The sequence below is a fragment of the Glycine soja genome, chromosome 3 (assembly GCF_004193775.1).
Source record: "Glycine soja cultivar W05 chromosome 3, ASM419377v2, whole genome shotgun sequence".
NCBI classification, from domain to species: Eukaryota; Viridiplantae; Streptophyta; class Magnoliopsida; order Fabales; family Fabaceae; genus Glycine; species Glycine soja.
Window position 1 is genome coordinate 43,642,777 of NC_041004.1, and position 19,509 is coordinate 43,662,285.

Genomic DNA, 19,509 nt, shown 5'->3' on the forward strand with positions numbered 1-19,509 from the left:
ACAGCAGATTGATTAATAAAAATCTTAAGACAATTTGTTTAGGATAGAAATTACAAATACCAAAAAGAATATCTTATAGTTTTTATAGTTTATACTAATTTTTAAGGTTTTATATTCGCCAAAACAAATTTAAGGTTTTATCATTAAATCTGATATTCAGATCCTGTGTATACGTCTTTCGATACCATGGCTATGGGCTATTGGGTTCGACTCAGCAGTTGGTGCACATCTGAGATGACAAATGACAAATATTATATATATATATTAAAAATATTATTAAATAAAAATAATTATTAAAATAATATGCACTATACATATGAATTTTGTCAATGAATTATCATTCTTAATTAAATACATTAATATGCACTATTTTTAAATTAACTAAATTAAAATACATATTAATATAATTTTAAAATTATTTTTATTTTATTTTATGTTAATAATTAAATTTACTTATTTTCACTATTTTTTTTTTACTTTTTCATATAATACAATAACTTTAATGTAAATAATCTCTGTGAAACATATAACAACTTTAATATTTTCACTACAAATAACCAAAATTGTTAAATTAAAAATCTCTGTAAATAACCTAAATTTTAATTATATTACTATTGAATATTGAACGAATCCAAACTATAATATTATAAATAAATACAAGAGTGCATTGGTTAGGATTTTAAAAAACTAGTCTAACATTAAAAAAAAATTCTATGAATTTTAAAAAATTTTGTAAAAATATAATGATTTTTAAGATTTTGATCAAATGAATTATTTGGTCCTTTATATTTTTTTTCAATTTGATCATTTATCTTTAAAAAATTCATTTTAATCCTTTATCTTTTAAATTCATTCAAAATAATTCTTCCGATAAGACAAATTTAACACTATTAATAATATAAAAATATTAACAGTTAAAAATTACCATAAAATATAATTACTTTTCTGAAATATCTCAATACTATAATCAATACATAACCGTGATTTTTAACCCCACTATAATATTTACAAAATTTGAAGAAAAAAAATACACAAAAGCATGCTCTAACCCCCAAGAACATAGAACATCCACAACCCATAACCCAAAACAATTGCAACAATTTTTAAAATTGGTTTATGGATTTTTAATTGCAGAATTTTAGAAGTAAAACCCAAAAACAATATTTGATTTTGATTCAAAAACTTGAGAGAATTTACAAATCAAAACCAAATAAAAAGTTGCACAATGATCTCCCTCCACTACACTTAGGATTCCAAATGTCGCTACCACCATTTTAATATTTTGGTATTAAAAAGTATGAGAGACTTTTTTAATAAAAAATACACATCAAATAATCTCACTCAAACTCTTTAGATTTTATGATTTTTTTTTTCTATCAATTGACATATTTTTCTTTTCTTATCATACATAATTCATTTTCTCTTTGTTGAAAGTGGTAGATATTCATAATTTTTTTTACTCTTTCGACCCATAGATAACATGTCCTCGGATGAGTGGTATGAAAAATCTTTACAACTATTTGAATTTGGAGCATCTTGGATTGCATGTTTATTTTTAATGAGCATGAGAAGTTGACTCATATATAAGTAGATAAATATATAAATAGTTTATTTTTTGGTACATGAATTTTTTGTTACATTTATAAATGGGGTTTAAAATAATTATTGGACATGATTTTTGTTTGGTGAGATTGCTATTGTAAGAATGACTACAAGTATTTATGTCATTGATAGACATTACAGAATATAATTTTATACCATTAACATAATTGATAATTAAAAGAGAATGAATCTATTATACTTATAAGTATGTTCGAAAAAATTGATTTGTTATGTGATAAATTTAAGATTTTTTATATAGAATGATTTTATTTAAAGTATTAGGTAAGAAAAATTAATAAATATTTATCAATAATTTTAAATATTTTTTAAAAAATTTACGATTTTTTAAAATCTTAAAAATTCATAATATCCTCTCAAATCTTATGAAGTCATATTTTATAAATCCATTAAAATTCAAATAGTAAAAGTAATTTGGTGAAACATTTTACTGTTTAAGTTAATTTGTGTTTTTAATTAATGTATATTTCCTCTTATTTTTATCAACAATTATATGTATTTTATCATTTTCAATGAGTAAATACAGTATCATAAAAACTCTTTTTGTACAACTGAAGGAGACCTGCATGTTTTGCGCGCTCAGTAAACCTTGAAACCTCAGCAGAGGAGGGAGGGGGGAAAAAAAGTAGAACCTCATTGCGGTGAACGTCAACACATGGCGGCGAATCGACAGGTTTTATATTCCTATTGAATTGAATATCGAATGAATCCAAACCTCTGTAAATAACCTAATTTCTACCTCTGTAGTTCTATAATAAATTGTTAAATTCAAATATTAACATAATTTTGCCGATTCTATAGAATACCAAGACTTGTATACTATCTAAAAGATTTGGTTGGAATGAATAAAGTTTTATAATGTTTGCACTTCCGAGAGATTAATTTCCAAACACTCAAATTAATTTCCAAACACTCAAATTAGAAACTCCCTCGCTAAGTTAAAAAAAAAATGCGCTAATTCATTCGATTTAGCCTTTCTTATAATCTTTGCCTTCGAATGAGGTACAAGAAAATGCAGCAGGAATAACAAAAGTCAATTGTTTACTTCAAGGGGCTTGTCTTTGCCAATTGTCATTCGCAGATCCTTAGTACAATACAATGCATAATTGGACCGTTAAATTTACAATATTTGCACCATACTCGAGATAAATTTGGTGCATACATATCCGAAAAGATATTTCACAAAATTGGCCATGACATAATCAAGACCGGTCGTATATGGTCCAACCGAAACACAATAAATCGTGGTTTATCAACTTGCTGTTCTTTGAATCCTACAAAAAATTGGATTCTCTATCAATTCTTTAGCAGAAGGCCGCTTCACCGGATCAGGGTCCATCATGACCTGAATCACAAAAACAACAAAATCATACAAATCAACAAAATGCTAAAGTTGGATCAGGAAAAATTTGAAACGTAAAAATTTAAACAATGTTATTAGGTCAAGAAACTTGGAAAGAAAATAAATATCAAAAGAACTAACAATACAAGGATATTGGATACTTTCTAACGGTGGTTTTGCAAGTATCTTCTGACACTCATCAAATGAATCCCACTTCAACCAATCTTATTATCATTTATATAATTTATTTAATTTTCACAAAAATCTTATCGTGCAAATGAACAATTTTCCAAATTTAAATGACGTACAATGGTTGAATGGCTCAACAATAAATACCAAAGCTATAGTAGAACATACTTACTAGTAACTTTCACTAGATCATAGAAGTGGTAGAAGTAAAACAATCGTATCAGTTCATTTTTTTTTTTGTTGAAAAAAACATGTACAAGTGACTAGCAACGCACCTTATATATTTTAAAAACAATCCATACAAAACATAGACCAATGGAATTATAATTCCTTCATATGTGAGTGCCTAGTTTCTTGACCAAAGTATCCCGCAAGTCATACACTAGACTTCCCATCACTCTTGCAAAACATCCACCATGTTGAAAGATAACAAAAACATTGGGAAGAGAGAATATAGTACCTTGAGCAAGTTTTGAAGTTGCAACGAATGACCAGGCAGAAGGGGAAACTTGCCCTCTTTAAGATTTAAAAATTGACATCCTGATTCTGGCAAAGGCAACCTACGAATTAGTTCATAAATAGAAGCTCCCAAGGAAAAGATATCAACCTTGTCAAGGTGATCATAATTCTCATTAAGGATTTCCTGGGGCATATAACGTGCGTCGCCCTCCTCAATTGGCAGGCTAGTATCAAGAAGAGTTGCACATCCAAAATCACCAAGCTTATAAACACCATTTTTCACATAAATATTATCAGGTTTGACATCTAGATGAGCTATTCCCTTCTCGTGTATAAATTGCAGTGCATTGGCAACCTGATCATGAAAAAATCACAATATAAGTACAACGGATAGGTAAAAACTTGTGTAGGAGTAGGACTCTACAAGAATAAACATAAGAGAAACAGACCTGAAATAAGGCATCTAACACTTGTCCTTCTGTAAATAAAGCGGAGTATTTTCTTATAGATAAGCTGTGATCACATAGCTCCATCTGAATGTACAGTTGTTCATTTTCAAACCATGAAGAATAGTAGCCCACAATATTCTCATGCAAACCTGAAGTGGTGAAAAGGTTAATGAAATTAAGGAACGAAAATTCATTATGAAATCCATTATACAGATTGCAGAATAAAATAAATGGTGAAAATGTAAATAAAAACCTAGGGCTGCCAAAGCTTGAACTTCCATCAAAGCTTTTGTCCTGCAATGTCAAAAGATTAGAGTTAGTGACTAGAACTATGAGAAAAAAAACCCACAGGTTTAGAAGATGGTACCTTTCTGTTTCCAGGCGTAATGGTCTGGTGCTGTGCTTCACAGCATACAAGCAACCATCTATTCGTTTTAATACTTTGAAAACACTACTAAAGTTCCCTCTGCCAATTTGCTGACAAGGAAAGGAGAAGTTATACATCAAATATCGAACCAGAGGTTAAATTGCTACGAGGTAATATCAATTCAAACAATCTATGGAAGTTAAAATCTCCTTTTGAACATAGTACCTCAATTTCATGAAAGTCAGCGCGGTAGCGTGAAAGCCCATCACCACCAGTAAATGCAGGGAAGAGACCTGCAATCATACCAGTAGTTAGAAAAGTCCAACAAGTGTGACGAAAAATCCAACAGTTATTGAAAAGGACTAGTGAAGGAACTGACTGAAATAATACCTGCACATTTCAATCTTTGGTTTCCAAAAGGATCTAAATCCTTGTCTGATACGTCTTTTAAATAGGGGTTCCTAAAGCAAGGAGGAGGCATAACCCTGCAACGCAATGCAACTGCAGAATGTGACACATAATTTTGAGCCTTTGGTTTCCCAGGTGCTATTGTTTTCTCAAGAGCCAGTTCTTCGGTACCAGAGTCCTTTCCAAGTTCCACAACTGGTTGATGGTCACTACAGAAGGTAGGGCTGAGAGGGTGTACTGACATAGCATCTAAGACAAGTATACATATTGATTAGAGACAATGAAAAAGCAAAAAAGAAAAAGTATACTGCACAATTTGCTTTCATGCAGTATGAAACCAATGCAGCACAATTGGCATGTAAATTATTCATGTTAAGACTATTAAATCTCAATGATCACACTAATTTACACTCATGAAGTAACACAGTGAGTCAAGTTCAGTTAACAGCACAATCATTCTCATAATTATCAAAGTATAGATTCTTTGTAATCAATATGAGCACCATCAAGGACATGAATCAACAGGCACAGATTGTTCCTGATTAATCAGTGATCTCAAGTTCAAGTAACATTTTCTCTGGTGAAAGATACTTATGATATAGTACCAAAATATAAGAAAAGCACAAAGCACAATAAGATGTAACCAATCTTACCAGGTCGGCATCTCTTGCTTTTGGTAGTGTTGAGCTTCTCCGGCGATTTGGGACAAGGCGTATTTTCCTGCGAAACAAAACCCTAAAAAGCTATAATTTCTTTTCGAAAAAACTTGCGGCATAATGAATTTGAAATACGTTACCCTATCGCAATCAAAGCCGTTGAAAACGTTCTGGTTATCCGGAGTTATGTAATCCGGAGTGCTGCCAAGAGCAACCAAAAAAAAAAAGTGAGCGAAAAAGAACAGCGACATCACAAATTTTGGAAAGGATAAGAGGATGAGTAGTACCAAAAGAAATCCTGGCTGAGAATAAAGTCTCTGTCGTCGGCGGCGGCGGCGGCGGCGGCAGCGTTGTCGATGAGCGCCACGCGAGAGGAAGACGCATTGGGAGCTTCTGCATCTAGAAGGTTCTGGAAGCAAGAAACTGCGGAAGAAGTAGTAGCAGTAGTAGAAGACGGTTGTTGGAGTGGAATGAGGGACACTTGACCTAGCTGAAGCTGCAAGTGTCTAGTGGTGTTGGTAGTGGTACTCAACGCGCCCTTCATTTTTCTACTCTTTTTTCCAATCCTTTGGCTTTGGCTTTTCCCCTTCATCTTCACCATCGACAGCGACGAATCACAGTGCTGAGCTTGCTTCAATATATATTACAGTAATAATAATAATCTATAATTTATAAATAAGCGAATGGGAGTACGGAGGGGCAGAATAATTCAAAATCGCGCGGGTTCTTTTCAATTTCAATGGGTTTAGGTGTGGAGAAGTTTATGGTGGGGATTTTTGTTAAATCGATCCTGGATGTTGATTGTGGAGGATGGATTTGATGAACGGACAGATTTGGATTTGGATTATGGAGCAGGTTTAGAGGGCGAGTATTGTGTTGGCGACTGGCGTGCTGCGTAAGCTGGTTCCGGTTTTTGTTAATATTTTAATATGATAAAGCATTGATTGAAATTGAAGTGTGATGAGATGTGATGGTGCGCAGTGCGCATATGAACCGTCGTGTGCATCTGTTCAGAAAGCACGTACCTTTTCGGACCGGGAAAGAATTTAGATGTACGTGGATGAGAATGAAATTAAATATATAAAAAAAGTAGAATAGGGAGGAAAAAAATATGATTTGTGTAATAAAAAGAAAAGAGAATAAAAATCATATATTGCTTTAATAAATAGAAATAAGAAGAAAAAAAATATAGAAAAGGTTTTCTTTGTTTGTATGAACAATATTTTATATTAATTAAAATTTAATTCCTTTACTCTATTATTTTTCTTACTATAAATTATTTTTAATTTTTGTTGTGAAAATTTGTTAATGCTTTAAGAAAATGGAAAATATAAAGACGAGTTATTTCTCATTTATGTTAATTTAGGATTTTTTATATACAAAAATTGTGAAAATAATGTCCATCTTTCTTACTTATTTTTTCTCTATAAAAATTCTCCAGTAAACAAAAAAGGTTTATTACTTATCATTTTCAGACATAGCAATACAACGAAATAGGGAAGGATAGCTGGTTTCCGGTTTCCCAAAACTCATCCGCAGGCCAATTGTCCTGATAGAGCTTCTTTTTCAAACTAATTTTTAAAAATGGGGCTCTTTTAAAACAAATTTCAACATAAGACTGTTTTACTACGTAAAATTCATGTAAAACGCCAACAATAATGACAAAATCGTCTCGTGCGCACAACCGTGGCAGTGGACTTGCCACTGCAGTTGGCGAGAAAGGCAAACCGCCGATGGCAAGATAGCCATGCAGCAGTGGTACCGCCAGTCCTAGTGACGATTTAGGATGCCCACAGTGACGCACGGCGTTGGCGGTACCACTGCTGCATGGCTATCTTGCCATCAGCGATGACAGTTTGCCTTTCTCACCAGCTACAATAGCAAGTTCACTGCCACGTGTTTGCACGAGGTGGTTTCGCCATTGTTGCTAGCGTTTTACATAGATTTTAGGTAGTAAAACAGTCCTATGTTGAAATTTGTTTTAAAACAACCTTATTTTCAAAATTAGTTTGTAAAAGAAATCCTCTTAAGGTAATTTTCCCTCATCCGCATCCCTAGCATGTATGAGGTATACTTCTCACCTACTTTCAACTAGGGATAATAAAATCAACCTGAATCATACGAGTATCCTAAAAAATATCCATAGGATAATTATCCATTGAAATTTAGGATAAAAATAGATATTTATCTCTTTTAAAAATAAACACAGGTATAGATATTATAATACTTATTTTATCCTATCCACACATATATATTAAATATTAATATATTAAATTGTGTTACTTAAAGTAAATAATTTATATTATATATATATATATATATATTTTATGAAGAAAATTATATTTTTTTAATTTTATGACTAACAATAACAATCTAACATAGAATAAATAAATTATAATTTAACATATTTTATATTAAATTTATTTTATATTTATTTAAGAATATTAAGCTATCATTTATTTTTATGTATAAATTTATGAATTTATTAACAACTTATTTAATGACTTATATTTGTAATGTTGGATGATTATATTTATCATATTTATTTATGACTTAAGGTTTGACAGATCAATCTTATTTTTGTTTGTTTTTAATATTAATTATAAAATAAATAAGATTATTTTTTGTTCTAATTATAAGTATATTTTAAAATATAGGAAGACTTAAATAGTGAATTAAAAAATAAGCGGTGTAATGTACAAAATAGAAAGATAAATTTTGTAATTAAACCTTTTATTTTTAAAAAAAGAAAAAACAGATTAACCAACAATTTTGAATTTTTGACTAGCTGTTTAACTTTCACATATTTTTTTGTTAAAAAAATGACGATGTGACTTCCTCATCAAGCAGCAAAAGAATTTTGTTGGTTCAACCTAGTGGAGTACAAAGTCACATAAACTGGCATAAGAGAAATAACAAGTTTTATTAGTTGCTGCTTCATCATACAAAAGGAACCAACAATAGATAATTATTGGTTCAACAAATTTTCTTTCTCCCACGATACAATGTCCGGTCAAACAGTAGAAGTAACAACAATAATTGTTGGTTCTATTTCCTTCTACTATAAGAAATTCACGGCGGGTAAATGGAAGAGAGTTGTGCACTTTCTTTGAACTAGCAATAAAATAAGAATAAAAATAAGAAAGATAATTTCATTTCATTTAAATAAATGAGTACAAGAAAAATCGAAAAATAAATAAACATATAGAATATTTTATATTAAATAAAAAATTAACCTTTTTATTTATTGCTTTTCCTTAATATGAGATTTCATATAATTTATTTATTAATTTTACACTTCTCCAAACAAGCAAACATAAAATTCTTTAACTTCTTTTATTTAAATATTATATATTTTGTATATTCTATTTTTTTATTTTTATCCTTTCTTTTTTTCTTTCTATCTCATCTTTCATTCAAATAAAATACAATTATAAAGTATAGTAGTTTCCTGGAAATTTTATGCAATTGAAAAAAAAGGATTTAAATTGTTTCTGACATCGGTGCATGGTTATCCTGCCTAGTTGTTCAATTGTCACAGGAAAAATGAATGATATCTAACTTTTGCTTTTACTCTTTAATCTGCCCTTTACATTATTGTCTAAGCAAAGCACCATGTAAGACATCTTTCATTACAAAAACCATAGTTTATTAGCAGTTTTTTTTTTTTTTTTTAAGGTGAGAGGAGGGTGCTTAAAGTAGCACATGAAGCAAACTGTACATATGGTTTTATACACAAGGGTACGCACATATGTTTAGATTTCTGGCTTCTATAAAAGAATTACCTGGTGAACCTGATTATATATCTTGATGTAAGAAATAATTTCAAGATACATGGATGGAAAACTGACTGCTTGACATTGCTATTATAGCAAAATACACATAACCGGAGCATTAAGAATCATAACCTTCACGGATTATTGTCTAAGCATATTTTTGTCGCTGACATTTTATATTCAAGAAGAGGCTTGTTGTCTTAGAATGCACGATCAATCTGGCACTAATGAATTAATGACGCTTTAATTTCTATAGACAAATTCCTTGAAATTGTTGTTAAGTTTTATTTATTTTAATTTAGCAATTAAATCATATACTGTTAGAGGTAGAGAATCATTTTGGTGATCTCTTGTAAAAGCCAGTGTTAGTTCATTCTATCACTCGATCGTACACAATGCCAGATGATAATTTTTTGTTTGAAATTGCTCTACCATACATCTACCCAATATTTAGTGTTTGACTCAAAATTGATTGAAGGTACTTGGTTGTTTTTGCAGAATTTTACTGTTACAACTTACAAGATAACTCCAATTGAATGAATTTTGGTGGCAGGGAATGCAGTCAAAGCATCATCAACTTCAGTACAAGGGTTTGCCACAAATGTCTTGAAGTTGGGAAGTATGGGAACTTTATACAATTAACTTATAGTAAGTGTTTTTTTATGCACATTCAATTGAGCCAAGTTTAATTGTTTTATCTTAATTTTTTTGCCAAGTACTACAAGGGTTCTCGATCTTATGATCTCATGGACAGACGAAGTTCTAGTGGGAAATGATTGTATTATTTTGTGCACACATATAACATATTATAAACATATCAATCAATTCGGGGCGTCATTAGGCCAAGAATCGTAAATTCAGCTTCAAGGATGCAAGTATCGTTCACCAAAAAACCACTATTGGGGTCTGTAAGTTTAGCCAAGGCCACAAGCTGTCTGGTCCCCCACGTCGAATTTGAGCTGGAGAACTTACGACAAACTGCAAGAGGGACTAAGTTAGAATCACGACTTTCTAGCAAGTAGCAAGGATAGGAAAAGCTATTGGAGATTAAAAATAAAAATAAAAACACTATTGGATTGCATGTGAATTTTTTAATCGGTTGGAATCAAAGACAAGGGATATCAGCTATTTATAATATTTGCACACTCTACTTAACCTATTTATCCAACTTAGTTAGACCCTTTGATATTGAATGCGAATTTACATGAAAAAAATAAAACCAAAATAAGATTTTAGAGATCTATTTATAATACCAAAATATGTATGCTCAACATCAAGTATTGTTCGAGGAGTTGAGATTGTAAATTAAGGTAAACATGAACTCACATCCTGTTTGAGCATGATGCCCACTGATTTGTTTTTTTGCGCGCAAAGTGCACTCCACAACGAGTTTAGTGTTGGGGGGCAGAGTTGAGACTTCCAAAGTTAAAAATAACGAGATACTGTTGCCCTTTCCCTCAACGATTCCATTAGGGTATAAAATAAGCTTCCTAAAAAAACAGATTTGACAAAGAACAGAGATATTTTTGGTCCTGCTTATATATATATATATGCATTAAGAACATCACAACAGTAAACATTTAAATTCTACCTCTAAAATACACAGTATATCAAGATGGCATCTAAAAGTATCTTCTTAATATAATCTGACCACTTAAATTTGCATAAGAACCAACTTTAAAGAAACAATCATTTCTATTTATTTCTTCACAGAGCTTTTGAAAAAAAAGTTTATTTGCTAAACTTAATCTATAATAAACATGTAATTATTAAATTTCAAACAGCAAATCAACAATAAGAAAGTTGAAACTTAAAAAGCATTTGTCTATACCATCTATAGTTTCCACCGACAAACGATTCAGACTCGTACTTGTCTAATTTTGCCAAGGAAAAGTTATCAAATTTCCAACTATGGGAAAGAGGGATAGGACCATGAATCATTGATAAACAATCGCCTTTAGTCGTGGTCTTGACAACGAAAACCTCAGCTCCAAACACGCAGGTATCGTCCATCAGATATCCATTTGAAGGGTCGTTAAATGTGTCTATGTCAATGAATTTTGCGACACCCCATTCAGTTTTCAGCACATGGAAACGCCTTACATTTGTATCTGCATGTATTTCAATTCGTTAACATAGTAGATTATTAGTTAAGATATTAAAACTTTATGATACCCTTTTATAGATTTTTGAAAATGTCATTAATAGAAAAGTTTCGCTCGTTTGATCAAAACACATGACAAAGAAACTAAAACTGAGAAAGATTTGCATATATAAATAAAATAGAAATCACCAACATATAGCATAAAGACAGATCAATGCAATAACAAATTAAGAAATTAACGAATCTTACTAGCTAGTTGCTGGTGTAAAATGTAGATTAATTTGAAATTACTCAACTCCAACTGTACCTTGAGTTGCAACATACTCATCGTCAATAAAATTATATGCAGAAAAATTTACAATGGCATTGACCTCCCAATCAACAGGTAACGAACTTGAGTCCATGAGCACCAAATAAATAGAAACATGACCTTCACCACCTCCTTTTGTGTTCCCAGTTGGGTAAATAGACAGACTCCTGCAGGAACATGTCATCCATTGAGCATCAGATTCATAATATATTCAGAACATGGAAAAGCATAAACGAAGTCCCAAAGCCAAGATCAATAATTGTTAGAAAATAAAATAAAATAAATAAATGAGAAGAAAATCAAAAGCCTCAGACTAAATAAAAGAATAACAATAACAATACAACTTCAGAATATGACAAAACATGAATTAACAATGCAATATAACATACATTAGTACAAAGAAAAATAATTTTAAAGAAAATTTTTTAAATAATTTGGGTTGAAGCATGCAAACATTATTCTTATTTTAACACTTTTACACTTATGCATTGATAAAAGAATTTGATTATGTTTCTCTCCCAATATATGATAATCTATTGATTTCGATCCTGTGCAACAAAAAAATCTTTGAACCTTGTAAATATTAACTTTCTTTTTCTCAAAAAATATTTTTTTTTAAAGAATAGAAAGAGAAGAAATTTAGAGGAAAATATTATTTTTTTAATAAAATTAATATAAGTAATATATTTTTATTTGACTTTGAATGTTCAATAAATGAGCAAAAGTATTGGGATCATTGAAGGCAAAAGAGCATGCATATACCATTTATAACCCCCTGCTTCAAACTCTTCCGAGGTACATTTTTGTACCGGGGCCTTGGAAAGCCATGAGAAGGACTTGATTTTAAATGTGTATTGACTTGGTGGAGCTTTTCTTCCTAAGAGATTTAACCAAAAACATGGTAAATTTTGAGAATGGAAGAGATGTATAGATGTATAATGTACCCACCTTCCTAATTCCTATGTATCTTCCAATGGGATCATTCTAACGGTTACGTACCATTATTTTTTACATAAAAAAATCAATTAAAATAATTTTAGAATTTTCTCTAGCATGGCAAAAAACTTAATATTTGTAAAATTTTAAAATATTAAATATAATTAATTTTCATTTGAAAAACAATAGTACAAAGCAAAATATGTGAAGGGAGTGGGAGTAGAAAAACCACACCTTTCAAGGTTTGGACAGAAAATAATGGATCAGCAGTTTTGGTCTCCATGATTGATTCAGGCAAATCAATGGTAACGACTTAGGAAGCATTAATCTGGTTTTGGAGTTTCTCAAAGATTCCAAGTTTCATGTGCAGGTGCATATCTTTGCACTAGTTCCATATAATTTCTTCAATGCCGCAACAAGAAAAGGATTGATTGCGAGTTATGCATTTGTTTCTTATACGTAAATAGTGAAGCTTACATGTTAAACAATAATTTCCAATGCATTCGAAAGGGAATCGATATCAACCTTGGTATAACCAAAATACACCCTCACAAACAATCCTTTCCTTGTTGCACAAGAAAGGTTAACATGTTGGGGGATAAATATATATGGCTAAGTTTCAATTCATCATGTTGTTGATTTTAATAAAGAATTGTTCTTTATTTATTATTATATTTATTATTTTATTAAATTGTTAATTTAACAAGTCTTTTATTAAAATTAAAGACTTGTTATCGTGATAGAGATTATGATAATGAGAAATAAATTTTAATCTAAATTGTTATTGATCATACTATTATTGTGAATAAGACATTAATAATTTGGATAGATCAATATATATGTAATGGTCTTTGTTGGATAAAGATTAATAAATCTCATTTATTAAATTACATACATAGATCATATATGTGTGGATGTCATCATTGAACTTACTCAATTGAGAAATCTTAATAGTTAATATTACCTTTATATGTCAATAGGAAATTCTCAATAATTAAGAAATATAATAATTTTCATTACCATAGTAATTAAAAATCATTTATTATATTTTAATTTCGGACACCTAATGCCTCAGGAACACTAGTTGAATAAATATTGAATATGATTAAATACTTGCAGAATTAATGATTAATAAAAAAGGAATCCATTAACTCTAGATAATGAGTTTGAGCTCTATGATAAAACTAAGATCTTGGCTAGGACGATTGAATGAAAGAAGAAAATAGTTTCTTCAAGTTATTCATTGATTAAATATAATGGGGTTAATTTATTAGAGTTTGACAGTAATATTATACTTTAGAGTTGATCTTATACGGTAAATGATGGAAGAAAATATTACATTATTCTTCTATTGGTTCTTGATGGTAAAAGATATTACTTTATGTTATCCAGACGTTAAGAAACGTTGCTATACGTCTATCTTGATTAGTAGATTAATTATGATTAATTTACAACTAGTTTAGTATTGAATCTACAAAGTCACACACAAGCGAGTCTTTCAATCTTTGTAAAATAAAATAATCTATGTGATAATTAAATTAGAAAATTTAATTTAATCAAATAAATATTTTAGTGAAATATTATTATACACTTTCCTAGCCCCAGGAATATAATTAATGTAAACAAAGAGTATTACTTTATAAATGTGAAAATTATTCATAAAATGAGAATAAGATTTTATTGTTATATGCCATGATGATTAAATAATGTGATTATTTGAGAATTATCTTTCTTATAGGAGGATTAAGATAAAAAGATATGAGATAGTTTTTATTTTTAAATATAAAGATAAAGATATATGAAATTATTTTAATTTTTTTTTTGAAAAATATCTAAATTCATATCTCTTTAATATTATAAATAAAAATATATACATAAGAGCAAAGTAGAAATCAAGTTTATTTTTTAGAATTTCACTTATCAAAAAGTTAATAACAAAAATTAATCTCAGTAGTGTGAATACACATAGAGTCTGTTTGACACTATTAAAGAAGACCCTGGATGCGTAATTCGTTGATAAATACTTACCTAACAAATAAAAATACAAAATTTAGTTCCTAAAAGTATAGAAAACACGACAAATACATTCAGGCGTTAACTTTTGTCCGTCACCGTGACACAGAGAGACGAATTTGTCATCGAAATAATTGTCAATGTGGTCATCTCTAATTGTCAACATAGGGACATATTTGTCATGTAATATTTTTTTTAACTTTTAGTCTTCCCACCCTATAGGAATTTGAATGAGTAAATAGTCACTTTTATCCTCGAATGTGTAATTTGCTAACAAATATTTTCCTGAAAGATGAAAATACAAATTTTAATCTCAAAAGTGTAAAAAGTGCGACAAATATAAATGACCGTTAACTTCCATTCGTCACCGTTAATAAAACAACAAAGATTCAAATAAGAGAAATATGAGATATATTTATCTTTTAAGATAATTTGGAAAAATTTGTAATGATTGATACATTGCTACTATGTTTTATTTTGGTAAACTGGTACAATGTTTATTTTGGATAATTTATATTGTGATAGAAAAATTATGGTTGATAATCAATATTATCGTTATTATTATGTTTGTTTTAAATTATGTTTGCTGATATATTTTTTAAGTGATTATTGTAATGATAAAAAATGACGGAAATTTATCATAAAATTATATTTTACCCTTAAATAAAATGAAATTTTGGCTATAACAAATTAGTCCAATAGAAATATACTGATATTTAGGTCCAATAAAAAACTATTAACATTTTCGTCCAATAATTATAACTTATTAATATTTTTTGTCTAATAGAACGTATTGACATTTTCATTCAACAAAAAATTACTGACATTTACATAAAAAATGGTATCTTATGACATTTTTATCTAATCTAGTCAGCATAACCACGTTGACAATCATTTCAGTGACAAATTCATCGTTTTGTGGTACATAGACTATTTTATTAACAGTGACACACGAAAATTAACGATTAAATATATTTATCGCACTTTTTACACTTTCGGATACTAAATTTTATATTTTCATCTTTTAAGGATGTATTTATCAACGAATTACACATTATAAATAATTATTTATCCTTTCAAGAACATTGTGGCCATAATTGAGATTTGGTCTCATTCTCTCAAAGAAATTACTGATCATTAACTTCAACTCTAGAGTGAAACATTATTCGTTGGAAGATGTTTTTTTCTTTTAGCCAATTGAGTGTAACGTATTTGGAGGAAAAAAAAATGATAGCACATGAAAAGCTGTTAAGTGTCCTAACGGATAGATGTATTAGAAAGTAGTTATGTAAAACAGAATAGCATTAAATTATCACTAAGTCGTTGTAGTATAGTGGTAAGTATTCCCGCCTGTCACGCGGGTGACCCGGGTTCGATCCCCGGCAACGGCGTGGTTTTATTTTATTTTGCCCTAGTTTTGAATAGCTTTTTCGGTAATTAACATATCCGATTAAACTAACTAATTATGAATTATCTCAAAGTATTCAATAACTTATTACTAAAATTACTAGTACTAACCACTAACTACTTACTAATCCTGAAAAGTGAAAAAAACAGTGAGTGATAATTTTGCTTTGCGTGTTTAGCGGGAGAGCGAAGCTGAAGAGAATATTTTTGTTTCTCAAGCCTTCGAAATCCAGCGATCTCTCATTCTTCAATGGCCACCCTCTCCGCATGCGCTTCTCCTCCATGGCCAAACCCTGATTCTCCCAATTCAAATCCAAACCCTAATTTCCTCCCCGACCAATCTCAAACCCTCGACTTCGACTCCCTCATGCCTCCGCAACCCGAATCCCCACCGCCCAACCATCACCACTCCCCCGACGCCTCTCCACCGGAATCCTCCCCGTCGCCGCCGCCTCCGTCGATCCTCTACCTCTCCTTCAACCAGGACCAGGCCTGCTTCGCCGCCGCCGCCGACAACGGCTTCCGCATCTACAACTGCGACCCCTTCCGCGAGCTCTTCCGGCGCGAGTTCGACGGCGGCGGGATCGGCCACGTGGAGATGCTCTTCCGCTGCAACATCCTCGCCCTCGTCGGCGGCGGGCCTAACCCTCAGTACCCGCCCAACAAGGTCATGATCTGGGACGACCACCAGGGCCGCTGCATCGGCGAGCTCTCATTCCGCGCCGCCGTGCGCGGTGTCCGCCTCCGCCGCGACCGCATCATCGTCGTCGTCGAACAGAAGATCTTCGTCTACAACTTCGCGGACCTCAAGCTCGTGCAGCAGATTGAGACCGTTCCAAACCCTAAGGGGCTCTGCGCGGTTTCGCAGCTGTCCGATTCTCTCGTTCTCGCGTGCCCCGGTTTGCACAAGGGTCAGATTCGCGTGGAGCACTACGCGCAGAAGAAGACCAAGTTCATCTCAGCGCATGATTCCAGAATCGCTTGCTTCGCTCTCACGCTTGATGGACAGTTAATCGCCACCGCCAGCACCAAGGGTACGCTGATTCGGATTTTTGACACTGATCATGGCACGCTTCTTCAGGAAGTATGTAATTTAACGTTGGTGTTTGTTTGGTTTGGAAATTTAAATGATGTCTATAATTTTAAAATTATTGCATGAATTGCTAAAGCTATGAGTAGGATTAGGTAGTAAATGTGTATATTGGTTTATTTTCTCTGATTTGATGCTTTAGTTTTTACTGTGGTTATTTCAAACAATTTTGGTTCTCTGGTATAAGTTTATTGGGTGTCACATTTAGGTGAGAAGAGGTGCGAATGCTGCTGAGATCTATAGTTTGGCATTCTCTTCTACTGCTCAGTGGCTAGCAGTCTCAAGTGACAAGGGTACTGTCCATGTATTCAGCCTCAAGGTTAATTCTAGCATCCCCGAGCAGGAAAAGTCACAAAGTTCATCCAATTCAGATGCTGCCATTACCCCATCTAGCTCTTCTCGCTCCTTCATTAAATTGAAAGGTATTTTTTTTTTTCAACTAGAGTATTTTCTTTTCAGTTTCTAGCCTATAATCTTTCCTACCATTTTATGGGCTAGTCTATTTGTCTTGCTGGTGTTGAGGTTTGCTTGTTCCTTATGCAAAAGTGCTGCGGGTGAAATTGATTTCATTTATGTAATATTTGGAAATTACTTTTTAAGTCAAGTTTACCAAAAGGTAATTTGAAATAAATTAATTGAAATGAGCATTTGTAATAAATGTTAAAAGGGAAAATATATATTTAGATGCCACTGATAAGGACATTAATTTCATTTAGTGTTCAATATCAGATTTTGCTAATAGAAGTAAATAGTTGGTCCTTATCTATTTTAGGAGTATATTTCTTTGATTTTTGAGGACACTGAAAAGTTGGATTCTGTGAAAAAACAATTTCTTTTCAATCCTTTTCTTCCATAGTTGAATTTTGGCTTCAAAAGCTTTACTTGAGGGACTTAGACATTTGCTGGGTTTTCTCTGGGTAACAAAGGTGGCATATTAGAATAGGGCAGTTGTTTACTTCACATATTGTCAATAGAATATTGTAAATGACATTAACTATTTTGCTTTCAAAGACAAGATGATATTCCCCCTGAAGATCTGTTTTACCCTATTTTCAGTGTTAAGCGTCATAACAGATGAATTTGGGTGTCAACAAAGTTTTACTTGAATTGTTATGTCAGAACTACTACTTGTTTGGTGTGTTGTGCTGTGGTCTGTTTAACTCATAATTTTCATTGTAAATTGATACTATTAGTTTCAACAACTGTCTGTATAACTGTTTTCTCCCCAAAATTTGTTGAAATTCCTCCGTATTTTGTTAATTCTAATTAATATAGACTGAATATGGATTGTCTATTTATGAAGTGCTTTATCTATTCAATTATTTTTTTCAAAAAATCTGTCAGTTAGGAAGAGTACGGTGATTAATATCCTTTTCCCTTGTTGATTCTATATGTTACTTTGCTCTTGTAGGGGTGTTGCCCAAGTACTTCAATTCTGAGTGGTCAGTTGCTCAGTTTCACTTACAAGAGGGCTCTCATTACACAGTTGCATTTGGTCTCCAAAAGAATACAGTCATTATTCTTGGTATGGATGGAAGGTATGATTTGAAGAAACTACTACATGCTGTTATTGATAGCTATTCTGTTTATCTTAGATGCTGCAGATTCTATTGTAATACGTAAAGCTTGTTAATAATGCATTCAGTATCACTCTGCACTCTGCACTCTGAAGTATCATTGAGCGGATGCTTTAAAGAATGACCTTGTTTTGACCTCGAGAAGTCTAAGTTTGCTACTCTCGTCTCATACTTATTATTCAATTGAGCAGATAGCTAAAAGCACCCGGTTATTACCATGTAATCTTGTTCATGTGTGTTGCATTGGTTTCATGGCTCTTTTGACAAATATCTTACCATATATCTATGACTTTATTTTTTTTGGTATACTTGTTGTTTAGAGGGCCTTTTTGCATCCCAAAAGGTGGACGCTTGTGTTATATGATGTTGTGAATTGCTGTTGATTTGTTTTATGCAGCTTCTATAGATGCCAATTTGATCCAGTACATGGAGGGGAGATGACTCAGCTGGAATATCATAACTTTTTAAAGCCAGAACCAGAAACAGCCTTGTGAGACGCGATGTGAAGAAATCCTGAGCGCTTGACATTTCAGCTTAGTTAGGTTATGCAGATATGTATACTGAAGTAACACTGACCTCATTTTATTATTATTACTAACTCAGGGTCGACCTCGTTGCTTCTTCCATTGTAATATTTGTAATTATATAGTTTTCTAATTTTTTTAATAATAAATATTGAGAGCTTTGCTAAAATCTCCAATCTCTTGAACTGGTTGTGTATTAGTATTATCGTATGTGCACGAGAGCTGTGGCATTTTGTAAAGCATTACAAATTATTTTCCGACGATTAAACATGAAACTATTGA

At 31.6% G+C, this 19,509-nt stretch overlaps 3 protein-coding genes and 1 non-coding gene across 4 annotated transcripts; 2 read left to right on the forward strand and 2 right to left on the reverse strand.

Annotated features, from left to right (window-relative positions):
* Nucleotides 1-2,570: 2,570 nt before the first annotated feature.
* Nucleotides 2,571-6,127, reverse strand: LOC114407351 (wee1-like protein kinase). Its single transcript, XM_028370426.1, has 10 exons — nt 5,778-6,127; nt 5,631-5,691; nt 5,488-5,554; nt 4,817-5,083; nt 4,652-4,719; nt 4,427-4,536; nt 4,313-4,353; nt 4,060-4,208; nt 3,612-3,965; nt 2,571-2,965 (listed from the first exon to the last, which is right to left on the reverse strand). Exons 1-10 carry the CDS (start codon nt 6,089-6,091, stop codon nt 2,873-2,875), a joined length of 1,524 nt encoding a protein of 507 aa, XP_028226227.1. The 5' UTR covers nt 6,092-6,127; the 3' UTR covers nt 2,571-2,872.
* Nucleotides 6,128-9,738: 3,611 nt separating this feature from the next.
* On the reverse strand, nt 9,739-13,035 carry LOC114407360 (probable inactive serine/threonine-protein kinase fnkC). The gene is made up of 6 exons (XM_028370433.1): nt 12,851-13,035; nt 12,443-12,557; nt 11,678-11,847; nt 11,098-11,377; nt 10,593-10,756; nt 9,739-10,244 (listed from the first exon to the last, which is right to left on the reverse strand). The coding sequence occupies exons 1-6, from the start codon at nt 12,897-12,899 to the stop codon at nt 10,084-10,086; spliced, it is 939 nt and encodes a 312-aa protein (XP_028226234.1). The 5' UTR covers nt 12,900-13,035; the 3' UTR covers nt 9,739-10,083.
* A 2,913-nt stretch (nt 13,036-15,948) lies between these two features.
* TRNAD-GUC lies at nt 15,949-16,020 on the forward strand. The gene has a single exon. It is a non-coding gene; the product is annotated as a tRNA-Asp (tRNA).
* Nucleotides 16,021-16,159: 139 nt separating this feature from the next.
* Nucleotides 16,160-19,403, forward strand: LOC114407357 (autophagy-related protein 18a-like). The gene is made up of 4 exons (XM_028370429.1): nt 16,160-17,120; nt 17,335-17,548; nt 18,538-18,664; nt 19,101-19,403. Exons 1-4 carry the CDS (start codon nt 16,287-16,289, stop codon nt 19,195-19,197), a joined length of 1,272 nt encoding a protein of 423 aa, XP_028226230.1. The 5' UTR covers nt 16,160-16,286; the 3' UTR covers nt 19,198-19,403.
* Nucleotides 19,404-19,509: the final 106 nt, after the last annotated feature.

What these genes read in the sequence shown, in the direction of transcription:
- LOC114407351 (XM_028370426.1), bottom strand. Translation starts at nt 6,091, where the DNA reads ATGGTGAAGATGAAGGGGAAAAGCCAAAGCCAAAGGATTGGAAAAAAG. An exon ending in ACGGCTTTGATTGCGATAGG is followed by an intron (nt 5,555 to 5,630) that starts GTAACGTATTTC and finishes TTTGTTTCGCAG; the next exon opens with GAAAATACGCCTTGTCCCAA. An exon ending in AAGCAAGAGATGCCGACCTG is followed by an intron (nt 5,084 to 5,487) that starts GTAAGATTGGTT and finishes TACTTGTCTTAG; the next exon opens with ATGCTATGTCAGTACACCCT.
- LOC114407360 (XM_028370433.1), bottom strand. Translation starts at nt 12,899, where the DNA reads ATGGAGACCAAAACTGCTGATCCATTATTTTCTGTCCAAACCTTGAAA. An exon ending in GAAGCAGGGGGTTATAAATG is followed by an intron (nt 11,848 to 12,442) that starts GTATATGCATGC and finishes ATGTTCCTGCAG; the next exon opens with GAGTCTGTCTATTTACCCAA. An exon ending in GTCGGTGGAAACTATAGATG is followed by an intron (nt 10,757 to 11,097) that starts GTATAGACAAAT and finishes CTGTTTTTTTAG; the next exon opens with GAAGCTTATTTTATACCCTA.
- LOC114407357 (XM_028370429.1), top strand. Translation starts at nt 16,287, where the DNA reads ATGGCCACCCTCTCCGCATGCGCTTCTCCTCCATGGCCAAACCCTGAT. An exon ending in ATGGCACGCTTCTTCAGGAA is followed by an intron (nt 17,121 to 17,334) that starts GTATGTAATTTA and finishes TGTCACATTTAG; the next exon opens with GTGAGAAGAGGTGCGAATGC. An exon ending in CTCCTTCATTAAATTGAAAG is followed by an intron (nt 17,549 to 18,537) that starts GTATTTTTTTTT and finishes TTGCTCTTGTAG; the next exon opens with GGGTGTTGCCCAAGTACTTC.